Source organism: Orcinus orca, chromosome 3 (genome assembly GCF_937001465.1).
Source record: "Orcinus orca chromosome 3, mOrcOrc1.1, whole genome shotgun sequence".
NCBI lineage: Eukaryota > Metazoa > Chordata > Mammalia > Artiodactyla > Delphinidae > Orcinus > Orcinus orca.
Window position 1 is genome coordinate 63,070,723 of NC_064561.1, and position 17,792 is coordinate 63,088,514.

The 17,792-nt window shown below is 42.3% G+C and overlaps 1 protein-coding gene across 1 annotated transcript; it reads left to right on the forward strand.

Annotated features, from left to right (window-relative positions):
• Positions 1-68: 68 nt before the first annotated feature.
• On the forward strand, positions 69-15,112 carry GRXCR2 (glutaredoxin and cysteine rich domain containing 2). The gene is made up of 3 exons (XM_004280403.3): positions 69-856; positions 6,417-6,638; positions 12,954-15,112. Exons 1-3 carry the CDS (start codon positions 521-523, stop codon positions 13,134-13,136), a joined length of 741 nt encoding a protein of 246 aa, XP_004280451.1. The 5' UTR covers positions 69-520; the 3' UTR covers positions 13,137-15,112.
• Positions 15,113-17,792: the final 2,680 nt, after the last annotated feature.

The following is a 17,792-nucleotide window of genomic DNA, read 5'->3' on the forward strand; positions in this document are numbered from 1 at the left end:
AACTAATGGAGAATCTGCTGGGGCCCACACTTTCCCCTCTGTAAAGCACAGATAATAATAGTTTCATTGTAGGTTTATTGTGAGGACAAAGTAAGATAATGCTTGTAAAAATCTCTGGCACCTATTAAATGCTCACTAGGCCATAGTTGTGGGTAAGAATAACAAGACCCTTGCTAACTGATCCCTGCTGAACTGATTACTTGTTCAGTCTAAATAAACCTACTCATGCTCCTATTAAGAAATGCCGGGGTTGGGGTGAAGGCACGGGCGAGTTTGGGATTCCGAGAGGACCCGGTCTTGTCTCATGCTCCGTCCACTCCATAGACCCGCAGCAGCCTGCCTCGGCATGAAGGCCTATCAATATTTAACGTGCAGGTGTCAGTTGCTGTAAACCGAGCATACCCCAGCACCAGCTTGAATTAATCATATGCAGGAGAGAAAATAAAATGCCTTTTTCTCAGAGCCCCAAGTTTCACTGGCTACACCAAAGCCTGGAAACCACAAGGTGAACCTTCTGCTGATGGAGGACCCTGCGAAGAAGCTGAACCAGAAGAGTGACGGCAAACCCAGGAAAGTACGATTTAAAATCTCTTCCTCCTACAGTGGCCGGGTGTTGAAGCAGGTCTTTGAGGATGGGCAGGAATTAGAGTCGCCAAAGGAGGAGTACCCTCACAGTTTCCTCCAAGAGTCCCTTGAACCAATGGATGGTGTTTATGGGTCTGGGGAAGCCCCCAAACCCCGGGCGTACTCCCCTAAGCTGACTGCTCAGAGGATCAGCGTGTTTCGAGAGGGTAGTGCCTACACCTTGGCGAGCAGCCAGCCTTTCTTCAATGATTACAAGGCGAATGACCGTAAGGTTGGTATTGCCCATGGTGTATAAGCTTTAAGGACTAAAATGTGGTTAGAGAAACACCTGAATTGTTCAGATTTGTATCTCGCTCCTACTCTGGTACTGACCAGAGCTATAGGTGCACCAAACGTGAAGCCGCTCTCAGAATAATATTTCTGGGATGAAAATAACATTCTTGTTGACTACCTATTGGAAAGTGCAATACGCATAGCTAGTATTCAAATTCCATCCAGGGTAGCAAATTGTAATTGGGTGTTTGTCTGGGCAATCTTGGTAAGTAAATGAAATAGAGATGCAGCGGTTTTCAGGTTGCCGGTCTGCTGTTTTAGAAAATTATGCGGCAACGAGTTGTTCTTTTTTCTGAAAGAGCTAAGTGCTTGAAGGTGCTTATTTTATTCCAGCCAATTATTCAGCTTGTGGTTTATCCATGTCTTCTTTTATTTCTTATCTCCCTCCTGCTGCCTGCTTTTTTGTTTGTTTATTTATTTATTTTGCCTTTCCATTGCTTGTTAACATGAATGCTGGGTAGTTGGAGTCCTGGGAAGAAATGGTGAAAAGCAAATCAGCCAGAGGAAATGTTACATGGGAAGACATTTGAGCTAATATTTCACTTGAAACATGTATTTTATCTGTGAATTTCAGTTATCTTCTCCAGTACCATGGATAATCAAAAGCCCATACATGATCTTCTTTGAAGCTAGAAGAACCTGGAAAATATTTGCTGATTTCCAAAAACAGAGATGTGTATATGCTCTCTGCCAGTAGGGCCATGAATGCCTTAAAAAAAAAAAAAAAGAGTGAATACAATGATATACTGTACCAGGTTATTAATGAATAGCACACCAGGATATGTTTTCATCTTTAAAGTGTGAAATTCAGATAATTACTCTCTAATCATTTTTATTGTTCGTTTCCTAAGGGAACAGATTATACCTCTATAGCAGACAAATGTATTGACCTTGCTGGCATTGGTAAAAGTGTGATTATGGGCATGTCCACATTTATCAAAGATAATACCAGGTTTCTTTTTGATATTAAAGGGGGCTGGAATGAACAATCCCTCATGTTAGTGGAGTGACTTATGCATTACAAAGCACTATCAGATTCTATCTCATTGAGTCTTCTTCACAACCTTGAGGAGAAAGGCAAAGTATGGTATTTTCCATTTTGCAAGTGAGGAAAATTGAGTTCCAAGTTGTAAGGGACCCACCCAATATTATAGGGTCATTAGGTGTAGAGTCAGAATAAGAACCCAGGTCTTCTGATTCCTCATGCCCTTGGCCCTATGGAATGTTCCTTTTAAGAGAATAAGGCCATTAATAATAGTGATGATGATGATAATAATAGTTACCATTTATCAAGTGCTTATTACCTCCTAGGTACTTTGTTATATCCTGTACTTACAGGATTTCTTTTTAACTAAATCTCATTTGTAGCTTTAGAATTTATAAAGTCATAGTTTATACGAACCTTGTACAAGGCCATGGTTTATAATGTTGGACTTCTTGACCTTCATCAGTCATGTGTCATACTTGGCATTTATGTAAAAGTATGATTAGGCATGGACTTGATAAAACCAGCTACCAGAGTCTTCCTTGCAGCACGGCACAGTGGTTTTAAACATAGTACTCTAGAGACAAGGTTCAGGGTTTGATTTCTGCTTCATCCGGTTATCCTTGTTTTCTTTGTTGCCTGAACAAATGCCACATCCCACTGCTAGGCCGCCTCTGGTGTGAGAGTGATCAGGATGGATTCGTGCAGCTCCACCCACTGAAACAGGTTGTCAGTGCGGTACTTAGGAAAAATAAGGAAATGAGAGCTGAGAAGTCATGATTTTTCAATAGCGAATCCAACTGTAAAATAACCCTTAGTAAATATCGGCTTTGCAGCAACACTGGGTAGCAGTGAAACACAATAATTAAAAGCAAGGGCTCTGAACTTGAACAGATATTTGTACACCAGTGTTCATAGCAGCATAATTGCCCATAGGTACCCAAATATTCATCAATAGGTGACTGAACAAACAAAATGTGGTATATACATACAGTAGAATATTATTCAGCCTTAAAAGGAAGGAAATTCTGATACACATTATAACATGCCTGAACCTTGAAGACCTTGAGCTAAGTGCAATGAGCCGGTCACAAAAAGATAGTTGTATGATTCCACTTTCATGAGGTACTAGCATAGTCTAATTTACGGAGACAGAAAGCAGAGTGGTGTTTGCCAGGGGTTGGGGAGAGGAGAAGGTGGAGTTTAACTGAAGAGTTTCAGTGTGGGAATAAGAAAACATTCTGGAGACACGTGGTTGCACAATAATGTGAATGTACTGATGTCCCCGAACTGAACCTTAAGGAGGTTAAAGTGGTAAATTTTATGTTATGTATATTTTACCACAATAAAATAATAATCATAAAAAGCAAGGCTCTGGTGTCAATTAAACCTGGACTTGATGTCTGTTCTACCCACTTACTCTGTGAGCTTGAGCAAGCCACTTAACCTTGTGATAATAAAAGTACCTACTTTCAAAGATTATCACGGTGATTAAAAATATATGACATTAAAAGTACTTAGCATTGTGCCTGGCACATTGTATATGCTCAGTATATGTTACCTACCATTGTGATAATGACCAGGTTCTTATCTAGGAAATATGGAGTCTTTTAAAATTTTATGTGATGGATAGAGAAAGTGGTTATAAACAATCAGATATTTTAAGGAATTGAAACTGACTAAAATTTATAAGGTTCATTTAAAAAAATGAAAGGCAAAGGAAGAAGGAAAGTAACATTTATTGAACAGGTACTTTGTGGAAATTATGCAAATTTTTCTTCACAGTAACTCTGTGAGAGTTTTACAAATTGGAAAAACAAGTTTATAGGGCTTAAAAAAACTTGCAAATCTCACACAGTTTGAGAGATTTAAAATTTGAACTCAGGTCTGCCTACCTCCAAAGGCCGTTGAGTTTCTGGTACCCACTAGGCATGTCTGCATTTAAACACAGAGCAGTGGAAAGGTTTCATGGTCCCTGAATGGCAATTCCTAGTCCTGTTGCTTTTGACATCAGAGTATTTATGAATGTTTAATCACATAAGTTGCCATTCCGAGCATTGGAAGGACACAAAAAATTCCTGGCTCCATCCTGGTCCTCTATAATGTAAGAGTGGGTATTCCTCACAGGCAATTGGGTGTAACTGGATAATGTGAACTTTAGTTACACCCAGAGAGTTTCCTTAGACACAAGGAAGAACTTGGCTGTCAGGGTGACTGAAACTTAAACACACCTTAAAGGTGATTTGGGACCCTCCATCTTTGGAGTATCTTAAAAATAAATTTACTATCCTGAGTGTCTCAGATGCTGACCAGCTTAGAGGCAGGAGGTTGGACCAGATGACTGCAATTTTTTTTTTTTTTTTTTTTGTATATTGAGAATTTTGCCTTGAAAAAACCAGCCCTATGTGTGAAAAAAGCTTCCTAGTAACTGAACCTCTTTGGCTATTACTGGAAAGAGATATGGAACCTTCCAAAAGTGCCACCATCTTTATCTTCTGATGCTCAGAAACTGATAGTCCAGAGTGTGAAACAGGAACCCAGCATGCATCAAACAGTAGGAAATGGAAGCTGCTACATGATCCCCTGAAGAGAGGGAGAGAATGCAGGGCCAGGCAGGAAGCTTGCGGCTCCGTAAATAATTATTGAAAACTCCATGGGTGTTTCAAGGAAGGGGACCTGAAGATTGAAGTCCTGCTCAAGCCAAGTTGTGACTGAATGCCTGATGGCTTTAAATAGGAGACTGCTTAACTGTGGCATCCAAATAAATTTGGTTTATACAGTTCTGTAAAAGCAGGGCCAGATATTTCATGCTGGGGAATGTAGTTGTGTAGCATGATTGTACGTGCACTACTAAAGAAGTTTCTAATACTAGTGGCAGTAACAGTGCCCATCACTTGCATAGTATCTTCAGCTTTTGCAAACTCTTACATATTCTTCATTGCATCCTCGCCCCTAGACGTTGATATAATTAGCCTCAGGGATGAGAGTCAAAATATTTAAGCACAGGAACACTGCTCAGTCAGCACAGAAGCCAGCAGAGTGCTGGGGCAGGGTCCTGAGACTGGGGTCTTAAGCATTAATGTCTACATTGCTGGGTTTGGGGATGTGAGAGGCTCCCTGAGGAGAGAGGCTGGGGAAACAGGAAGGCTCTCAGGAGTATCAGGACAGCACCTGATTACCAGCCAGTATGGAAATATTCATATATTTTAATAAGTAATTTGTCTCTGGTGGTGCCCATTAGTTGGATGTCAACCCATCTGCGTGAGCAAACAGGTTCTGAGAGGCCAAATGTCTCTCCCCATCTCACAACTGGTGGACAATGGAACTGGGATCTAGTGTTGTTTCCCCCCAAGCTATCCTAGCTCTACGAAACATTTCCTCCCCAGGCTTCTCTACTGCATTGTAGTATTGCCCAAGTTGTTTCTCAGCAAATGATGAAGTAACACATGATAAATCCATACAAGGGAACATAGGCTATTAATAATGATGCTATAGAAGTACATTTATTGACATAAAAAATTTTCATATTATATGAATAATGAACACACACACACACACACACATATATCTTATCTGGTGGTTGTGGGGAATGTTTATGAGTACTACAGTATAGGTGTTAAGAATATGGTCCTTAGGGTGAGACAGACCTGGGTTTGAATCCTGGCCACAAACGCTGAGTAACTCTGTAAACGTGGAAGACTCTTAACCACACTGAACCTCAGTCTCCTTCTCTGTAAAATGTAGAAATCATAGCATCTACCTCATAGGGATGTTTGGGAGGGAAGTGAGGTAATGTTTGTAAAATGCTTAGTATGAAGCCTGACCCAAAACAAATGCTATCCACTATAATAATAATAATAGTAATTCAATAAATTGTGTCTACTGTTATTATTTATGCATAAAAATGTTGGAGAGAGATTTATTTATTTTTTTAAAAATACAGTTACTTTATTGATTTCTTACAATCAAATACTGCCAACTAGCATTACTTCCATTCATGCGTCATTAAAAACAAAAAGATATTTCCTTGGTATTTTCAAACGATGCACATTATACAATAAACAAAAAAAAGTTAGAACTTAAAAGGCACCCTGATTAATTATGTAAACTGGTAATTTTTTTAAAAAAAGCATAACTAGTAATTTGGTTGCTGAGAGATTTATTTTTTAAAAGCTTTCCTTTGTATGCATTAAGCACTCACTGTGCCCAGCCCTGCACCAGATCCCATGGTATGTAGCAGGAATAGAAGCTCTAGACCCTGTCCTGCAGAGTCCTACATTCTGGTTACATGATTAATTCAGCTTTGGCTGGTTACCATCAACAGGAAGAAAGAAGCTGTTGTTCAGGGTTTTCAGACCGAGCAAAGAAACCAGAGAATGAACTGTAGCTTTGGGCTGTGATGGGATCCCTAGTGCCAGACCCTATCTCTCTTTCCTGGGATGTTGAAGAGGTTCTGCAGCCCTGTATTTGGTGACTCCCGGTGAATGATCATGCTCATTCTTCATTTCTCTAGTCCCCACCTATTATAGATTTTGGAAAGATAATCATCTACACGAATAACCTGAAAATCATTCGAACTCCAATGGACAAGAGAGATTTCATGAGGAAAATGCTCCAGAAGGAAGAGGAGGCTGAGGAAGAGTCTCTGATGAGCAAAGAAGAAATCTATGGAGACCAGAACGATGGGCCTTTGGCAGAGACGGGAGGCACCTTCCCCCATAACCAGTACCCACAGGTATGTCAGAACGGTTCACTGCCCTGCGCAGAGCTGGCCCTATAGCCGTGGTCTCCAAATTGTTTTCACTGTGCACTATTTAAGTAAGAACTTTTGAATGTGAATACTTATGTCTAAATGTTAAAGATGTTGAGGAATTTTAAGTTTATTATATTCTAGTGGTTTATCACATTTTATTGTTAGCAATAATAGTTATAAGCCCATATTTCAAATACTCATAATTTGAATTATTTTGAATGATTTAAGATCTGATTAGGAACTTATTGTTTTCACTTTGCATTGAGGCTTAGAACAGCTTGTTCTAGAGATGGAAAAAAATCAGCTCTGTCCTTTTCTTATGGGTTTGCTTGTGCTCCTATTAACTGTTGGTAATTCTCAGCCCACAGTTTCCTTGAAGAAATCTAATAAATCTACTTGTCTTTAGAGTTTGTGGAGATTAGTTTAGTTAAAACTAAGCAATATCATCTGTAAATCCACTAGACCAGACACTAGTGAACCACATGTTGTAATATGCTGAAAGTGAACGAATGAGCAGGGTCGTCATTGTCACTTTATGTAAAGTGAGTTCACTTTACATCATGTATACAACAGGGTCCCTTGGGTACCACCTATGTTAAGTGACTGCCCAACTTAGTGAGGGTGCTGGTGTCACCTTGTTTATTAAAAATCAATATAACCTTTTCTTATGAAGATATTATTAAAGCTTAATTTCTTGTTTTGTTTTCTCTAGATAAAAAATAAATATAGATAGTACGAATGTTTTTTTCTCCCCACACGTTTCAGAGGTGTGCACACCCCACCTTGCTCAGACACGCTCAGACAAGCGGGAAGGTGATGACATTCGTTAGTTCACAGTATGGGGTTGAGGGTGAGAAAAGCAATTTTGGTGAATTTAAGCTAAGAGAGTAAAAGCTTGGAAAGCAGCAGAAATGAATTTTCTCTCTTTATATTCCATCTCTTGGGACTTGAAGCTGAACCTCCCATGGGTTAGCGTGACAAAATGGGCCAGGGACTTCCTCGCACTTGAGTCAAGGGAATGAGAAAGCGATGACCAGACTCCAGTTCTCCTCAGAACCATTCCTGTCTCTTTCCGGCCAAAAGAAAACAACTTTCAGTAGGCTCTTATCACTTGGGATAAAACCAAAACTCCTCACTTGTTCTAGAAAGCACTGTGTGGCCTGGCTTTTTCAGCCTCATCTCTTACACATATCTGCTAATTCTCTGCCCTATGCACACTGCCCATCTGGCTACCCCTTAGATGTTCTTTGCTGGCAACATCCCTGTGCCTAGAATATTCTCCAGACTCCCTACCTCCTTGCCCACAGATCTCAGTGGAGGCATCACTTCTACAGAGAGGCCTCCCCTGGTTTCCATGAGGATAAAATCCCATGAGGATAAAAATCCACAAGGATGGACCCCTCAAGGCACCTCCCCCTCCCCCTGCACATGTAATCTTACATTTATTTGTGTGATTCTTTGGTTAATGTTTGCTCTTACCCACTAGGATTCGGTCTTTATGAGGTCAGGGGGCATGTTTATGTTGGGTGTAACATAGTAGTTCCAATGCTAAAAAAAATAGAGCCTGACATTTAATAGGTGCTCAGTAAATATTAGGTAAATGTTTGTGGAAAGAATACTGGAATTTGGAATGAAAATGCCAACTGATAAGAAATATTCTGCCTCTGCCTTCTCTCGCTTTCTACAAAGCACTATTCAGAGCCTAGCATAGCAGCAGTCAGACAACTAAACTTTGTGATCCAAAGCATTACCGTCCCACTTTAAAATTCATTAATGCTATCCTTTTCCATACCGTATTGTAACTTGGAGCATGCATTTTCAGAAGAGGACCAGAAATGCAGGTCACATTGCAGGCCTGAATGAAAAAACAACAACAAGCCTGCTATGACAATTACCTTTCAATTCAATTTGGAGAGAATGGTGTTTTTTAGCTATAATGCCATAAACCAAGGTGGGCACAGAGGTGGGCAGCAGAAAGTTGCTGTGAAAGGTTATACTCCACTTGCCTGTCCTTTAAGCTCTATTTTATTTATTTATAATTAATTAATTAATTGATTGATTTTTGCCTGCATTGAGTCTTCATTGTTGCACGCGGGCTTTCTTTTTTTAGTTGTGGCGAGCGGGGGCCACTCTTCATTGCGGTGCATGGGCTTCTCATTGCAGTGGCTTCTCTTGTTGTGGAGCACGGGCTCTAGGCACGTGGGCCTTAATAGTTGAGCACTCGGGCTTCAGTAGCTGTGGCTTGCAGCCTCTAGAGCACAGCCTCAGTAGTTGTGGTGCATGGGCTTAGGTGCTCCACGGCATGTGGGATCTTCCCAGACCAGGGCTCGAACCCATGTCCCCTGCATCGGCAGGCGGATTCATAACCACTGCGCCACCAGGGAAGTCCCTAAGCTCTGTTTGAAATTGCTATTTGTTTGCCCCATCCCTCATGCAGTAAATGCCCAGACAACTTTTATTCTAAAACAGAGGGTCAAAGAACATCAAGGAGCCCATTCTGACCAAGAGGCTCTTCGTTGTGTTATATGGAACAGGGAAACAGTAGGACCTTGATGAAAGAGCAGGGAGGGCTAAAAGCCAGGCCATGCTTGAACGTCTGTATTAACTATAAAAGAAAAGGAGAGGAATAATTGAATTGAGCCACAATGAAAAGTAGAAGGGGAAAAATCTGACCCTGTATTCAGTGGATTTGAGACCATAAGTCATCTGGGCTTCTTTATGCTTTAGGTGATCTTACCTTTGAAACAGAATAATGATAATAATAATAATAACTGCCATTTTTTGAGGGTTCATGTTAGCCAGGCCCCATGCCCAGTGCTTTCCATGCAGTAGTCCATTTCATCCTCACAAGGACTCTGTGAGGTGGGTATTATCCGTAGTCCCATTCTGCAGCTGGGGAAACTAAGGCTCAGAGAAGTTAAGTAACTCGCCAGAGGTCACCGGGGTCAGTAGTCAAACCCGGGTCCATCTGACTACCAATCTCATGGTCTTAATCACTCTGCTGATCGGCCTCCAGATTGGTGCTGGTTACCATCTTCAGGGCCACGCAAGCCTTTGAGTCTCTGATGAAAGCTGAGACCCCTTTTCTTGGTCATGGAGCTAATGAGAGGTGGTTTGGGTAGGTTGTTGGGTTCTCGAACCTAAGTTATGCTGTGCAGCGATGTTCTATATCTTCTTACTAAATGTTTTCTGGGAAGAATTTTTAAAAATATTGAGACTGGTATGCAGACGCTGATATCATGCATGCCTTATATAGAGTAGAGGCTCAATAAATACCTGTTGAGTTAACTGAATGATTAAAAGGAGCATATTGAGAGCAAACAGTTGGAGGAAAGGTGGTAACTTAGGATAAGAATGGAAACTCCAGGCCTTCCCTGGTGGCGCAGTGGTTGGGAGTCTGCCTGCCGATGCAGGGGACACGGGTTCGTGCCCCGGTCCGGGAAGATCCCACATGCCGCAGAGCGGCTGGGCCCGTGAGCCATGGCCGCTGAGCCTGCGCGTCCGGAGCCTGTGCTCCGCAACGGGAGAGGCCACAACAGTGAGAGACCCGCGTACCACACACACACAAAAAAAGAATGGAAACTCCAGTGAAACCTCTAACAATGTGTCATATAACCATGTGACATGAGATGAGATTTGATTGATGATTTGTCCTTGTTCTTTATGGCAGGCTCACCAGGTCATTTCACTAATCTTTCAATATCTGGCCTGGCATTCTATGCAAATGAATTTTTGGATCACATGTATAGCATTATGGTAGGATTTTACTGTATTTTCTTTGACAACATTGACTTATATCATTAAAATCTCAGTGGGATCAAGTGCAAAACAAAAACATGATGGATTTGGCAGGAAAATGGACCATGACAATTTGCTTTAAGAATATTTTGGCAAATATATTTATTCTGCATACTTTAAGGGAAGAAAACCAATTTCCCCATTGTTACCATATCAGAATATGGCAACAATCAGTAAAATATTAACAAAAGGGGACATGGACATTATCTGGGATTTTGTCAGCTGGAAAATGACCTCCATTCCCTACATCTAGAATAAATACAGTTTAATACCTACTTAGGCACTTTGCAGTGTGATGGGGCTATTTTTAGAACATAGGCCTCCCTTTTCAGAGATGATTTGTATTCTTAGGTTACAAAAGAAAGCTGTGTTAGCTGGTTGAAGCACCCAGTGAACTCCAGCTGTCTTGTTAGTTCCTAGAATTTAAGAACACTAAGGGATCTCCAGACATCATTGTTTTGTTTGTTTATTCATTCAGCAAGTATGTGAACAGCAAATATTGTGCCAGGTACTACACTAGATGTCAGGAAGCGACGGAGAGAGGCACTAGCCCAGAACACTTCCTGTCTAGTCAGCAGGAACTTTCAGGGGAGTGTGAGACCTGCCAGGCTTGTAGGGGCAGTAGAGGTGGGGTGGGACTCCTGGTCCAGAGGTACGAGTGGGCAAGGCTTCCTGGAGGAAGTGCTGCTAAGCTGACATCTGAGAACAGGTAGGAGCTGGTTGGGTTGAGAGTGGGGAAAGTTTCCTCGACACCAGCTAGAGAGAGACCTAAGGATGAGAGCCTGATGTAAGAAGTAACTGACAATGTACATCAGCTAAGGAGATTTTTTTTTTCAATAAATTTATTTATTTATCTATCTGTCTTTGGCTGTGTTGGGTCTGCATTGCTGCACGCGGGCTTTCTCTAGTTGCAGCGAGCAGTGGCTACTCATCGTTGCGGTGCGTGGGCTTTTCATTGCGGTGGCTTCTCTTGTTGCGAAGCACGGGCCCTAGGCACGCGGGCTTCAGTAGTTGTGGCGCACAGGCTTCGTTGCTCCGCGGCATGTGGGATCTTCCCGGACCAGGGCTCGAACCCGTGTCCCCTGCAGTGGCAGGCGGATTCTTAACCACTGAGCCACCAGGGAAGTCCCAGGGATTGGGTTTTAACCTGAAATTTATCTGGTGGGCAGGTGTTCATTACAAGGTTTCTTGGGTGCTTTCTATGTGGCAATCACAACTGTAGGTTCATGAGATTGGTATCCATGGTGAGAACATCCCACAAGCCCGGAGGCAGGAACTATGCTGAGTTCCTGCCAGAATCGATAGGTGTCTGGATCGGGATTGTGGTTGTGGAGGGGAAACTGAAGAGATTCGAGAGATGTTCAAAAGGTGAAATGGACAGGAATTGGTGCTGAATCTACCTGGTATCGATCTGGTATTACCCCTTATTTCACAGAAGGTTCGTGGTCTGTGCACGGTCATTGCATGGCAGCGCAAAATTGCCAGTTTCCTTGAGATGTCTTAGGGGAAGAGCACAGCGATAGCCAAGGGGCATAGTCTGGTGTCCCTGGCAGGAGGGGACAAGGCTTAGAAGTAAACTAACTTTAATGGAGAACCTATAATATGCCAGATAACATATTAGGGCATTTACATATACTCTCTCATTTAATATTCCAGCTACTCAGAGAGGTAAGCAATATCCCTCCCAGATCACAGGTAAAGAAACTGAGATTTAGGGAGGTTAAGGGAACCGTCCCAGGTGCACAGTTGTTGTCAGAGGCAGGCCTCAGCTCCAGGCTGCTGACTCCAGAGCCGAGCTCTTAATCACAGGGCCTTTTCATGGCTCTCCAAGAGCATAAAGATAAAAGTTCTGCAGGAATTCAGAGCTATGCTCCAAAGGATTGCAACATCCATTCATCCGTCCCTTCAGTCACACAGAACAATCCTGGGCACCTACTGCTGGGCAACTCTGATGAGGGCTGCATATGGAGTCAGTACGAGCATGATCTCTGGCGCCCGACCCCCTGGGACCCAAGCCTGCCTCCTTCTCTTCTCTCTGGCACAGAGAGAGCTCTTAGAACAGTGCCCAGGGAATTCCCTGGCAGTCCAGTGGTTAGGCCTCTGCACTCTCACTGCCGAGGGCTCGGGTACAGCGCCCGACACCTCCCAGGTGTTTCACAAGTGTTCACTATTAGTTTGGCAATGAGGAACATTAAGTCCTGCCCTTATGGGTACGGAAATAACGTGTCAGATGGTGACAAGAGAGATGAAAAAGGTCAAGTTGTGGAGTGCACGGCCTGGTGGCAGGAGTTGCTGTCTTAGAGAGGTCCATCAGGGAAATCTCCGATAAAGTGCTGAGCTTATTCTGTGCCTCTGGCCAGGTCCCTCGTTGGCACGTGTGGGACGCATTTTCCTCGAATTCTGCCCCGGCCTCTGCAGGCTCCCAGTGCTATTTTGACTTGTGTGTGAACAATGGATTTGAACTGCTGCTGTAACTTAACCCTGACCTGTCTCTTGCAGGAAGGGGAACTTCCCGAGGACAACTGTTTTCACTGCCGAGGATCGGGCAGTGCCACCTGCTCTCTGTGCCACGGCAGCAAGTTCTCGATGCTGGCCAACAGATTTAAGGAGTCCTATCGGGCCCTGCGGTGCCCTGCCTGCAATGAGAATGGCCTGCAGCCTTGCCAGATTTGCAATCAATAGCCCGTGGCTTTGTATGTCCGCTTTTATCGCATCCTCCCTAAAGCTATTTGTAATCAACTGCCCCTCCTCCACCTTCTCCTCCCTCTCCCAGCAAGGAAGCCACCGTGGCCGCCATCACTTCCACCACTGGCACAACTCAGTTACTCGATGATATTTCGTGAGGCTGGTAACATCTCCGTGTGGGTCTAAGTGGCAGAGGCATTTTTGAATTAGAATCTGCTTTGAAACTGGTCCTCAAATGATCCTTCCAGGACCGTGTGCACGTATCTCACTTGACTTAGCTCAGGTTTCTCCTTGCACAAGTGAACAAATAAATGTACAATTCAGGCAGCAGACTGAAGTCATTTCCCGGTTGGGAGTTATTTGAAAAATTATGCAGAGAGAAAGGAATAAAAAAAGTCAGGTTTCTGATGAACTGCCTTCTTGTTGCTTATAATGCATTTCACACAGTTATTGGTCAAATTGCATTTTTAATTAAGCAGAGGAGGAAAGGGAGGCCCGATGTTGAATGCACTAGCAGGCCGCTGAAAACAAAACAAGATGTGTTTGCTTCTTGCTGAAGAGAGGCGAGCTGAGGAGCCCCTTTTTTTCAAAGTCCTGAGTCTCTCCTGTGTGATGTGCTTGGGTAATATGCATGCAGGCAATGAGCAATGCTACTTCTTAGGACAAGATGAGATAAGACATTTCTGTGCGCCTCTACACAACTGAGGTTATAAGCCAAGTCAAAGCTATTTATGATAAATTTGGTGCTTAAGTATATGGGTGTGTGTGATAACGACTTCTTCCAGCCCCCAAATTATTACCAAATGAATGCATTTATTTTAAGGCTAAGGTATAACCATGATCTCTTCATAAAAGACTGTGGGTATTTTATAGGTATCTATTGGAAACTTCTAAAAAAAAAAACTCACCAAGGCTGATATTTAGTAATTATGTTTCTACTGTCTATGAATATGCATACTAAGGATAATTTTTCCTCTTAAAGTTGGTTGTAAAATTAGAAAAATATGTTTGTTAAATGAACTTTTGCAGCTCTAACAGCCATTCCCCTTCCCCCTTGAGAATAACACTGTAAAATCTGTTATCTATTTATACGCATTGCTTTTCTATGGTAATTATTTTGATTTTCGTAACTTAATTTTTTCAAGATTTGTTTGTTATTCTCTAGTATTCAGCTGTTAATATAATTCAACAGTGGAGTGATCTTCAGACAATATACATACTTCTAATAAAAATATTAAACTATTTTTCAAGACCAAGATAATTTTGCCTGTTCTCTTTCAGCCAAAACAATGGCACTATCGCTCACCAACTTTCTTTGCTTCTGTACTTAACTATTTCCTGACTCTGTTTATGTTTCCTTACAGCTCTTGGCTCTTCTGTCTTTCCAGAATATCAGAGGAAGGAATGATGTCGAGAGATCCTAAGACCTTTAAGTGTATTCTTCTGCTTTTTGACAGGAACATTCGACCACAGATACTGTTTGTTGGACATGCAGGATGGTATTACCAGGTGCTCGATGTGCAGTGTTTCCCAGATGGGCACCACCCTTTGGTATCTTATGGGACTTAGAGTTTCAGCGGAGGAGACAGATATATAAACAGATAATTACAATATAGTGTGACAAGTTCTGGGAAAGGGGAATTCCAGGGAGCATTTGGAGCACATAGAAGGGACACCTAACATAGCCTGAGTGGGGTTAGAGTGGCTTCCCAGAGGAAGAGGTGTGAACTCTGTTGGTTTCTTTTCCTTACCCCAAGCTCTTAAGATCATTTAATACTTTTCATTTCATAATAAATACATCTACTAATGATTACATTTATTTATTCAATTAAGTATTTATTGAATACTGGGGATGCATCACTAGACAAAACGGACAAAGTCCTGGTCCCTGTGGAGCTTACATTTTGGTGGGGTGATATTGACAACTAAAATATATGTATTTAGAGACAACTACAAATATGTAATACAGAATAAAAAGATACTTATCTGATTAAACTATATATGTATGTATATAATGTACAATGTGTTAGAGAAGGATAAATGTTTGATGAAAAATAAAACATTGGGGCTTCCCTGGTGGTGCAGTGGTTGAGAGTCCGCCTGCCGATGCAGGGGACTCGGGTTCGTGCCCCGGTCCAGGAAGATCCCACATGCCACGGAGCGGCTGGGCCCGTGAGCCATGGCCGCTGAGCCTGCGCGTCCGGAGCCTGTGCTCCGCAATGGGAGAGGCCACAGCAGTGAGAGGCCCGTGTACCGCAAAACATAAATAAATAAATAAATAAAAATAATAAAAAAAAGAAAAAGAAAACATTGGTGAGGATCGGGAGTTAGGAGGGGTTGCATTTTTAAATTAGTTTTCAGGGAAGTGTCCTTGAGAAGGTGTCCTTTAAATAAAGGCTTAAAGGGTATGAAGGAGTTGCGAAGTTATCTGGGGTAGGACTATTCCAGGCAGAGGAAACAGCACAGGAAGGAGAGCATGGTGTGTTTGAAGAGCAACGAAGCCAGCGTGGCTGGAGCACAGTGAGCAAGATGACAAGAGAAGGTCAGAAAAGAAGGCATGTGCGTGTGTCGGGACCAGGCGGTGCCTTCCTGTGAAACCGTCGTAAGAACTTGGGTGTTACCGTGAGAGAGGTGCTGCTCTGGATGGGAGCTGTTTTCTGAAACCCCTCACCCTCTCCTTCAGCTCCCTCCTCTTACTGCTGGGGCAGGGGACCTGCAAACTACACTTCCCAGAGTCCCTTTCCCGCTGGCGTCCTCTTAGGTTCTGCCCTGGGAGGTGCTGGCAGGACTGGAAGAAGGGAGGAAGGAAGAGCCTTTCTTGTTTTTCCAGCTGAGGGTCCTGGCGGCCTTTCCCATGTGGCAGCTGCCCTAAAACCAACGGCAGCTGGGGACTCTGGCTCAGGCAGCTCCTTCCAGCCATGGTCCCTTCAGTGGCTCTGATTGCAGGTTCCATGTCACACCATATTCCCTCTGTTCCTCCAGCCTGAGGGTGGCAGTGGCTTCCTGCAGTTACTCCTCTTTGTCATCAATTCCTTATAATCCGTAGCCTCTCTCTTTGAGATATCTAGAGTGGTTTCTGGTTTCCTGATTGGATGCCGACTGATACAAATGTTTGGAGCAGCAGAGGGTCACCATCTAATTTACGTTTTAACAAGCTACTCTGGCTGCTGTGTTGAGGGAAGATGCTACGGGGCAAAAGTGAAAGTGGGAGGCCAGTTAGGAGACCACTGCAGTAAGCCTGGTGACGGCTAATGGTGGCCTAGGCCAGGGCGGCTCCAGCAGAAGGGGTAAAGATGGTCAGATTGTGGATATATTTTGAAGGTAGAGATATAGGGTCTACTTACTGTCCTTTGTATGCAGAAATATTGCTTGTGACCTACTTAACTGTATACAGAACTTTCCTGAGTTCTTTGCTTACTAGTGGAGATAAGTTTGCACAAAAATCCGCTTTCTGATTTGTGTACTACAAGCATTACCAGTGGGTTGGGCAGTGTCAGGGATAGGTTTAGGGCAAGGTTAGCCAACCAGGACGCCTAAGACGATGAGAATTCCTTCAGAGCTAGAGACAAATAAGAGGGTTAGAAAGTATCACAGTGATGCTGTGGTCAAAATAAAAATAATGCTATATCCTTTGAAAACTCAAATAATTTTCAATGAATACATGTTTTCAGAAGGCACACTATCTATCCATTCATTTATATTCCAGCAAGATCAGATTCCAGGAAGCTAAAGTCTAAGCATTAATCTCTTTCTTATTTTGAGATTTAAAAAATATTATACATAAAAGACATTATATATAATATAATATCACAGTGTATTTGTATAGTCTTAGTAGCTATTTTTTTCTGTTTGGTTTCATAGACTTTTGTGTGTACTCTTGTTTGTTATGTGCACTCTTTTAAATCATGCTTCTATTTAATAAAGAATTAATAAGTAGGGGATTCAAAGATGAAAATACACTTAGTATTTCGCATTAATGAGATTATAATCTTGGGGCTCTGGTCAGCATAATGAGTGAATCTGGCCTTACAGCTCGGGGAGGATGCAGTTACCTTCTCTGCTACTTCCTCCAGTGACTTTTGGTTCCTGTGCTGGCCCAGGTCAGCTGTATTGCAGAGTTAATTTACTTGTTTATTTTAACAAGTACATATCAGCTGTAGTGTGTGCAAGACACTGTTCTTTTATTTTTCTTTTAAAATTTTAATTTTCATTATTATAATAATACTTTTTTTTGAATTTTAGAATTTTATTTATTTTTTTATACAGCAGGTTCTTATTAGTTATCCATTTCATACATATTAGTGTACATATGTCAATCCCAATCTCCCAATTCATCACAAGACACTCTTCTTAGCACTGCACATTTACTAACACCTTGAATCGTCCTAACAATTGAATTAATTCAGTTTAGGGATCACCTCTTAGTCCTGATGCCAAAAACTCAGCCTCTCTGCACCAGTGCCGAATGAACTCTTCGAAACAAGAGTTCTGGGTGACGTAGAAACGAGCAGCTTTACTGCTTTGCTAGGCAAAGGGGGCCACAGTGGGTTTGTGCCTCTCAAAACTCTGTGTCCCAACCTGGGGAGATTTGGTAAGGAGTTTCTTAATATAAATTATATTTATTTATTTATTGTTGGCTGCGTTGGGTCTTCG

Excerpts from the sequence above, each read along its gene's own strand:
- GRXCR2 (XM_004280403.3), top strand. The coding sequence starts at position 521 with ATGGAGGACCCTGCGAAGAAGCTGAACCAGAAGAGTGACGGCAAACCC. Across the intron at positions 857-6,416 it reads ACAAGGCGAATGACCGTAAG|TCCCCACCTATTATAGATTT; the intron begins GTTGGTATTGCC and ends TCATTTCTCTAG. Across the intron at positions 6,639-12,953 it reads CCCATAACCAGTACCCACAG|GAAGGGGAACTTCCCGAGGA; the intron begins GTATGTCAGAAC and ends TGTCTCTTGCAG.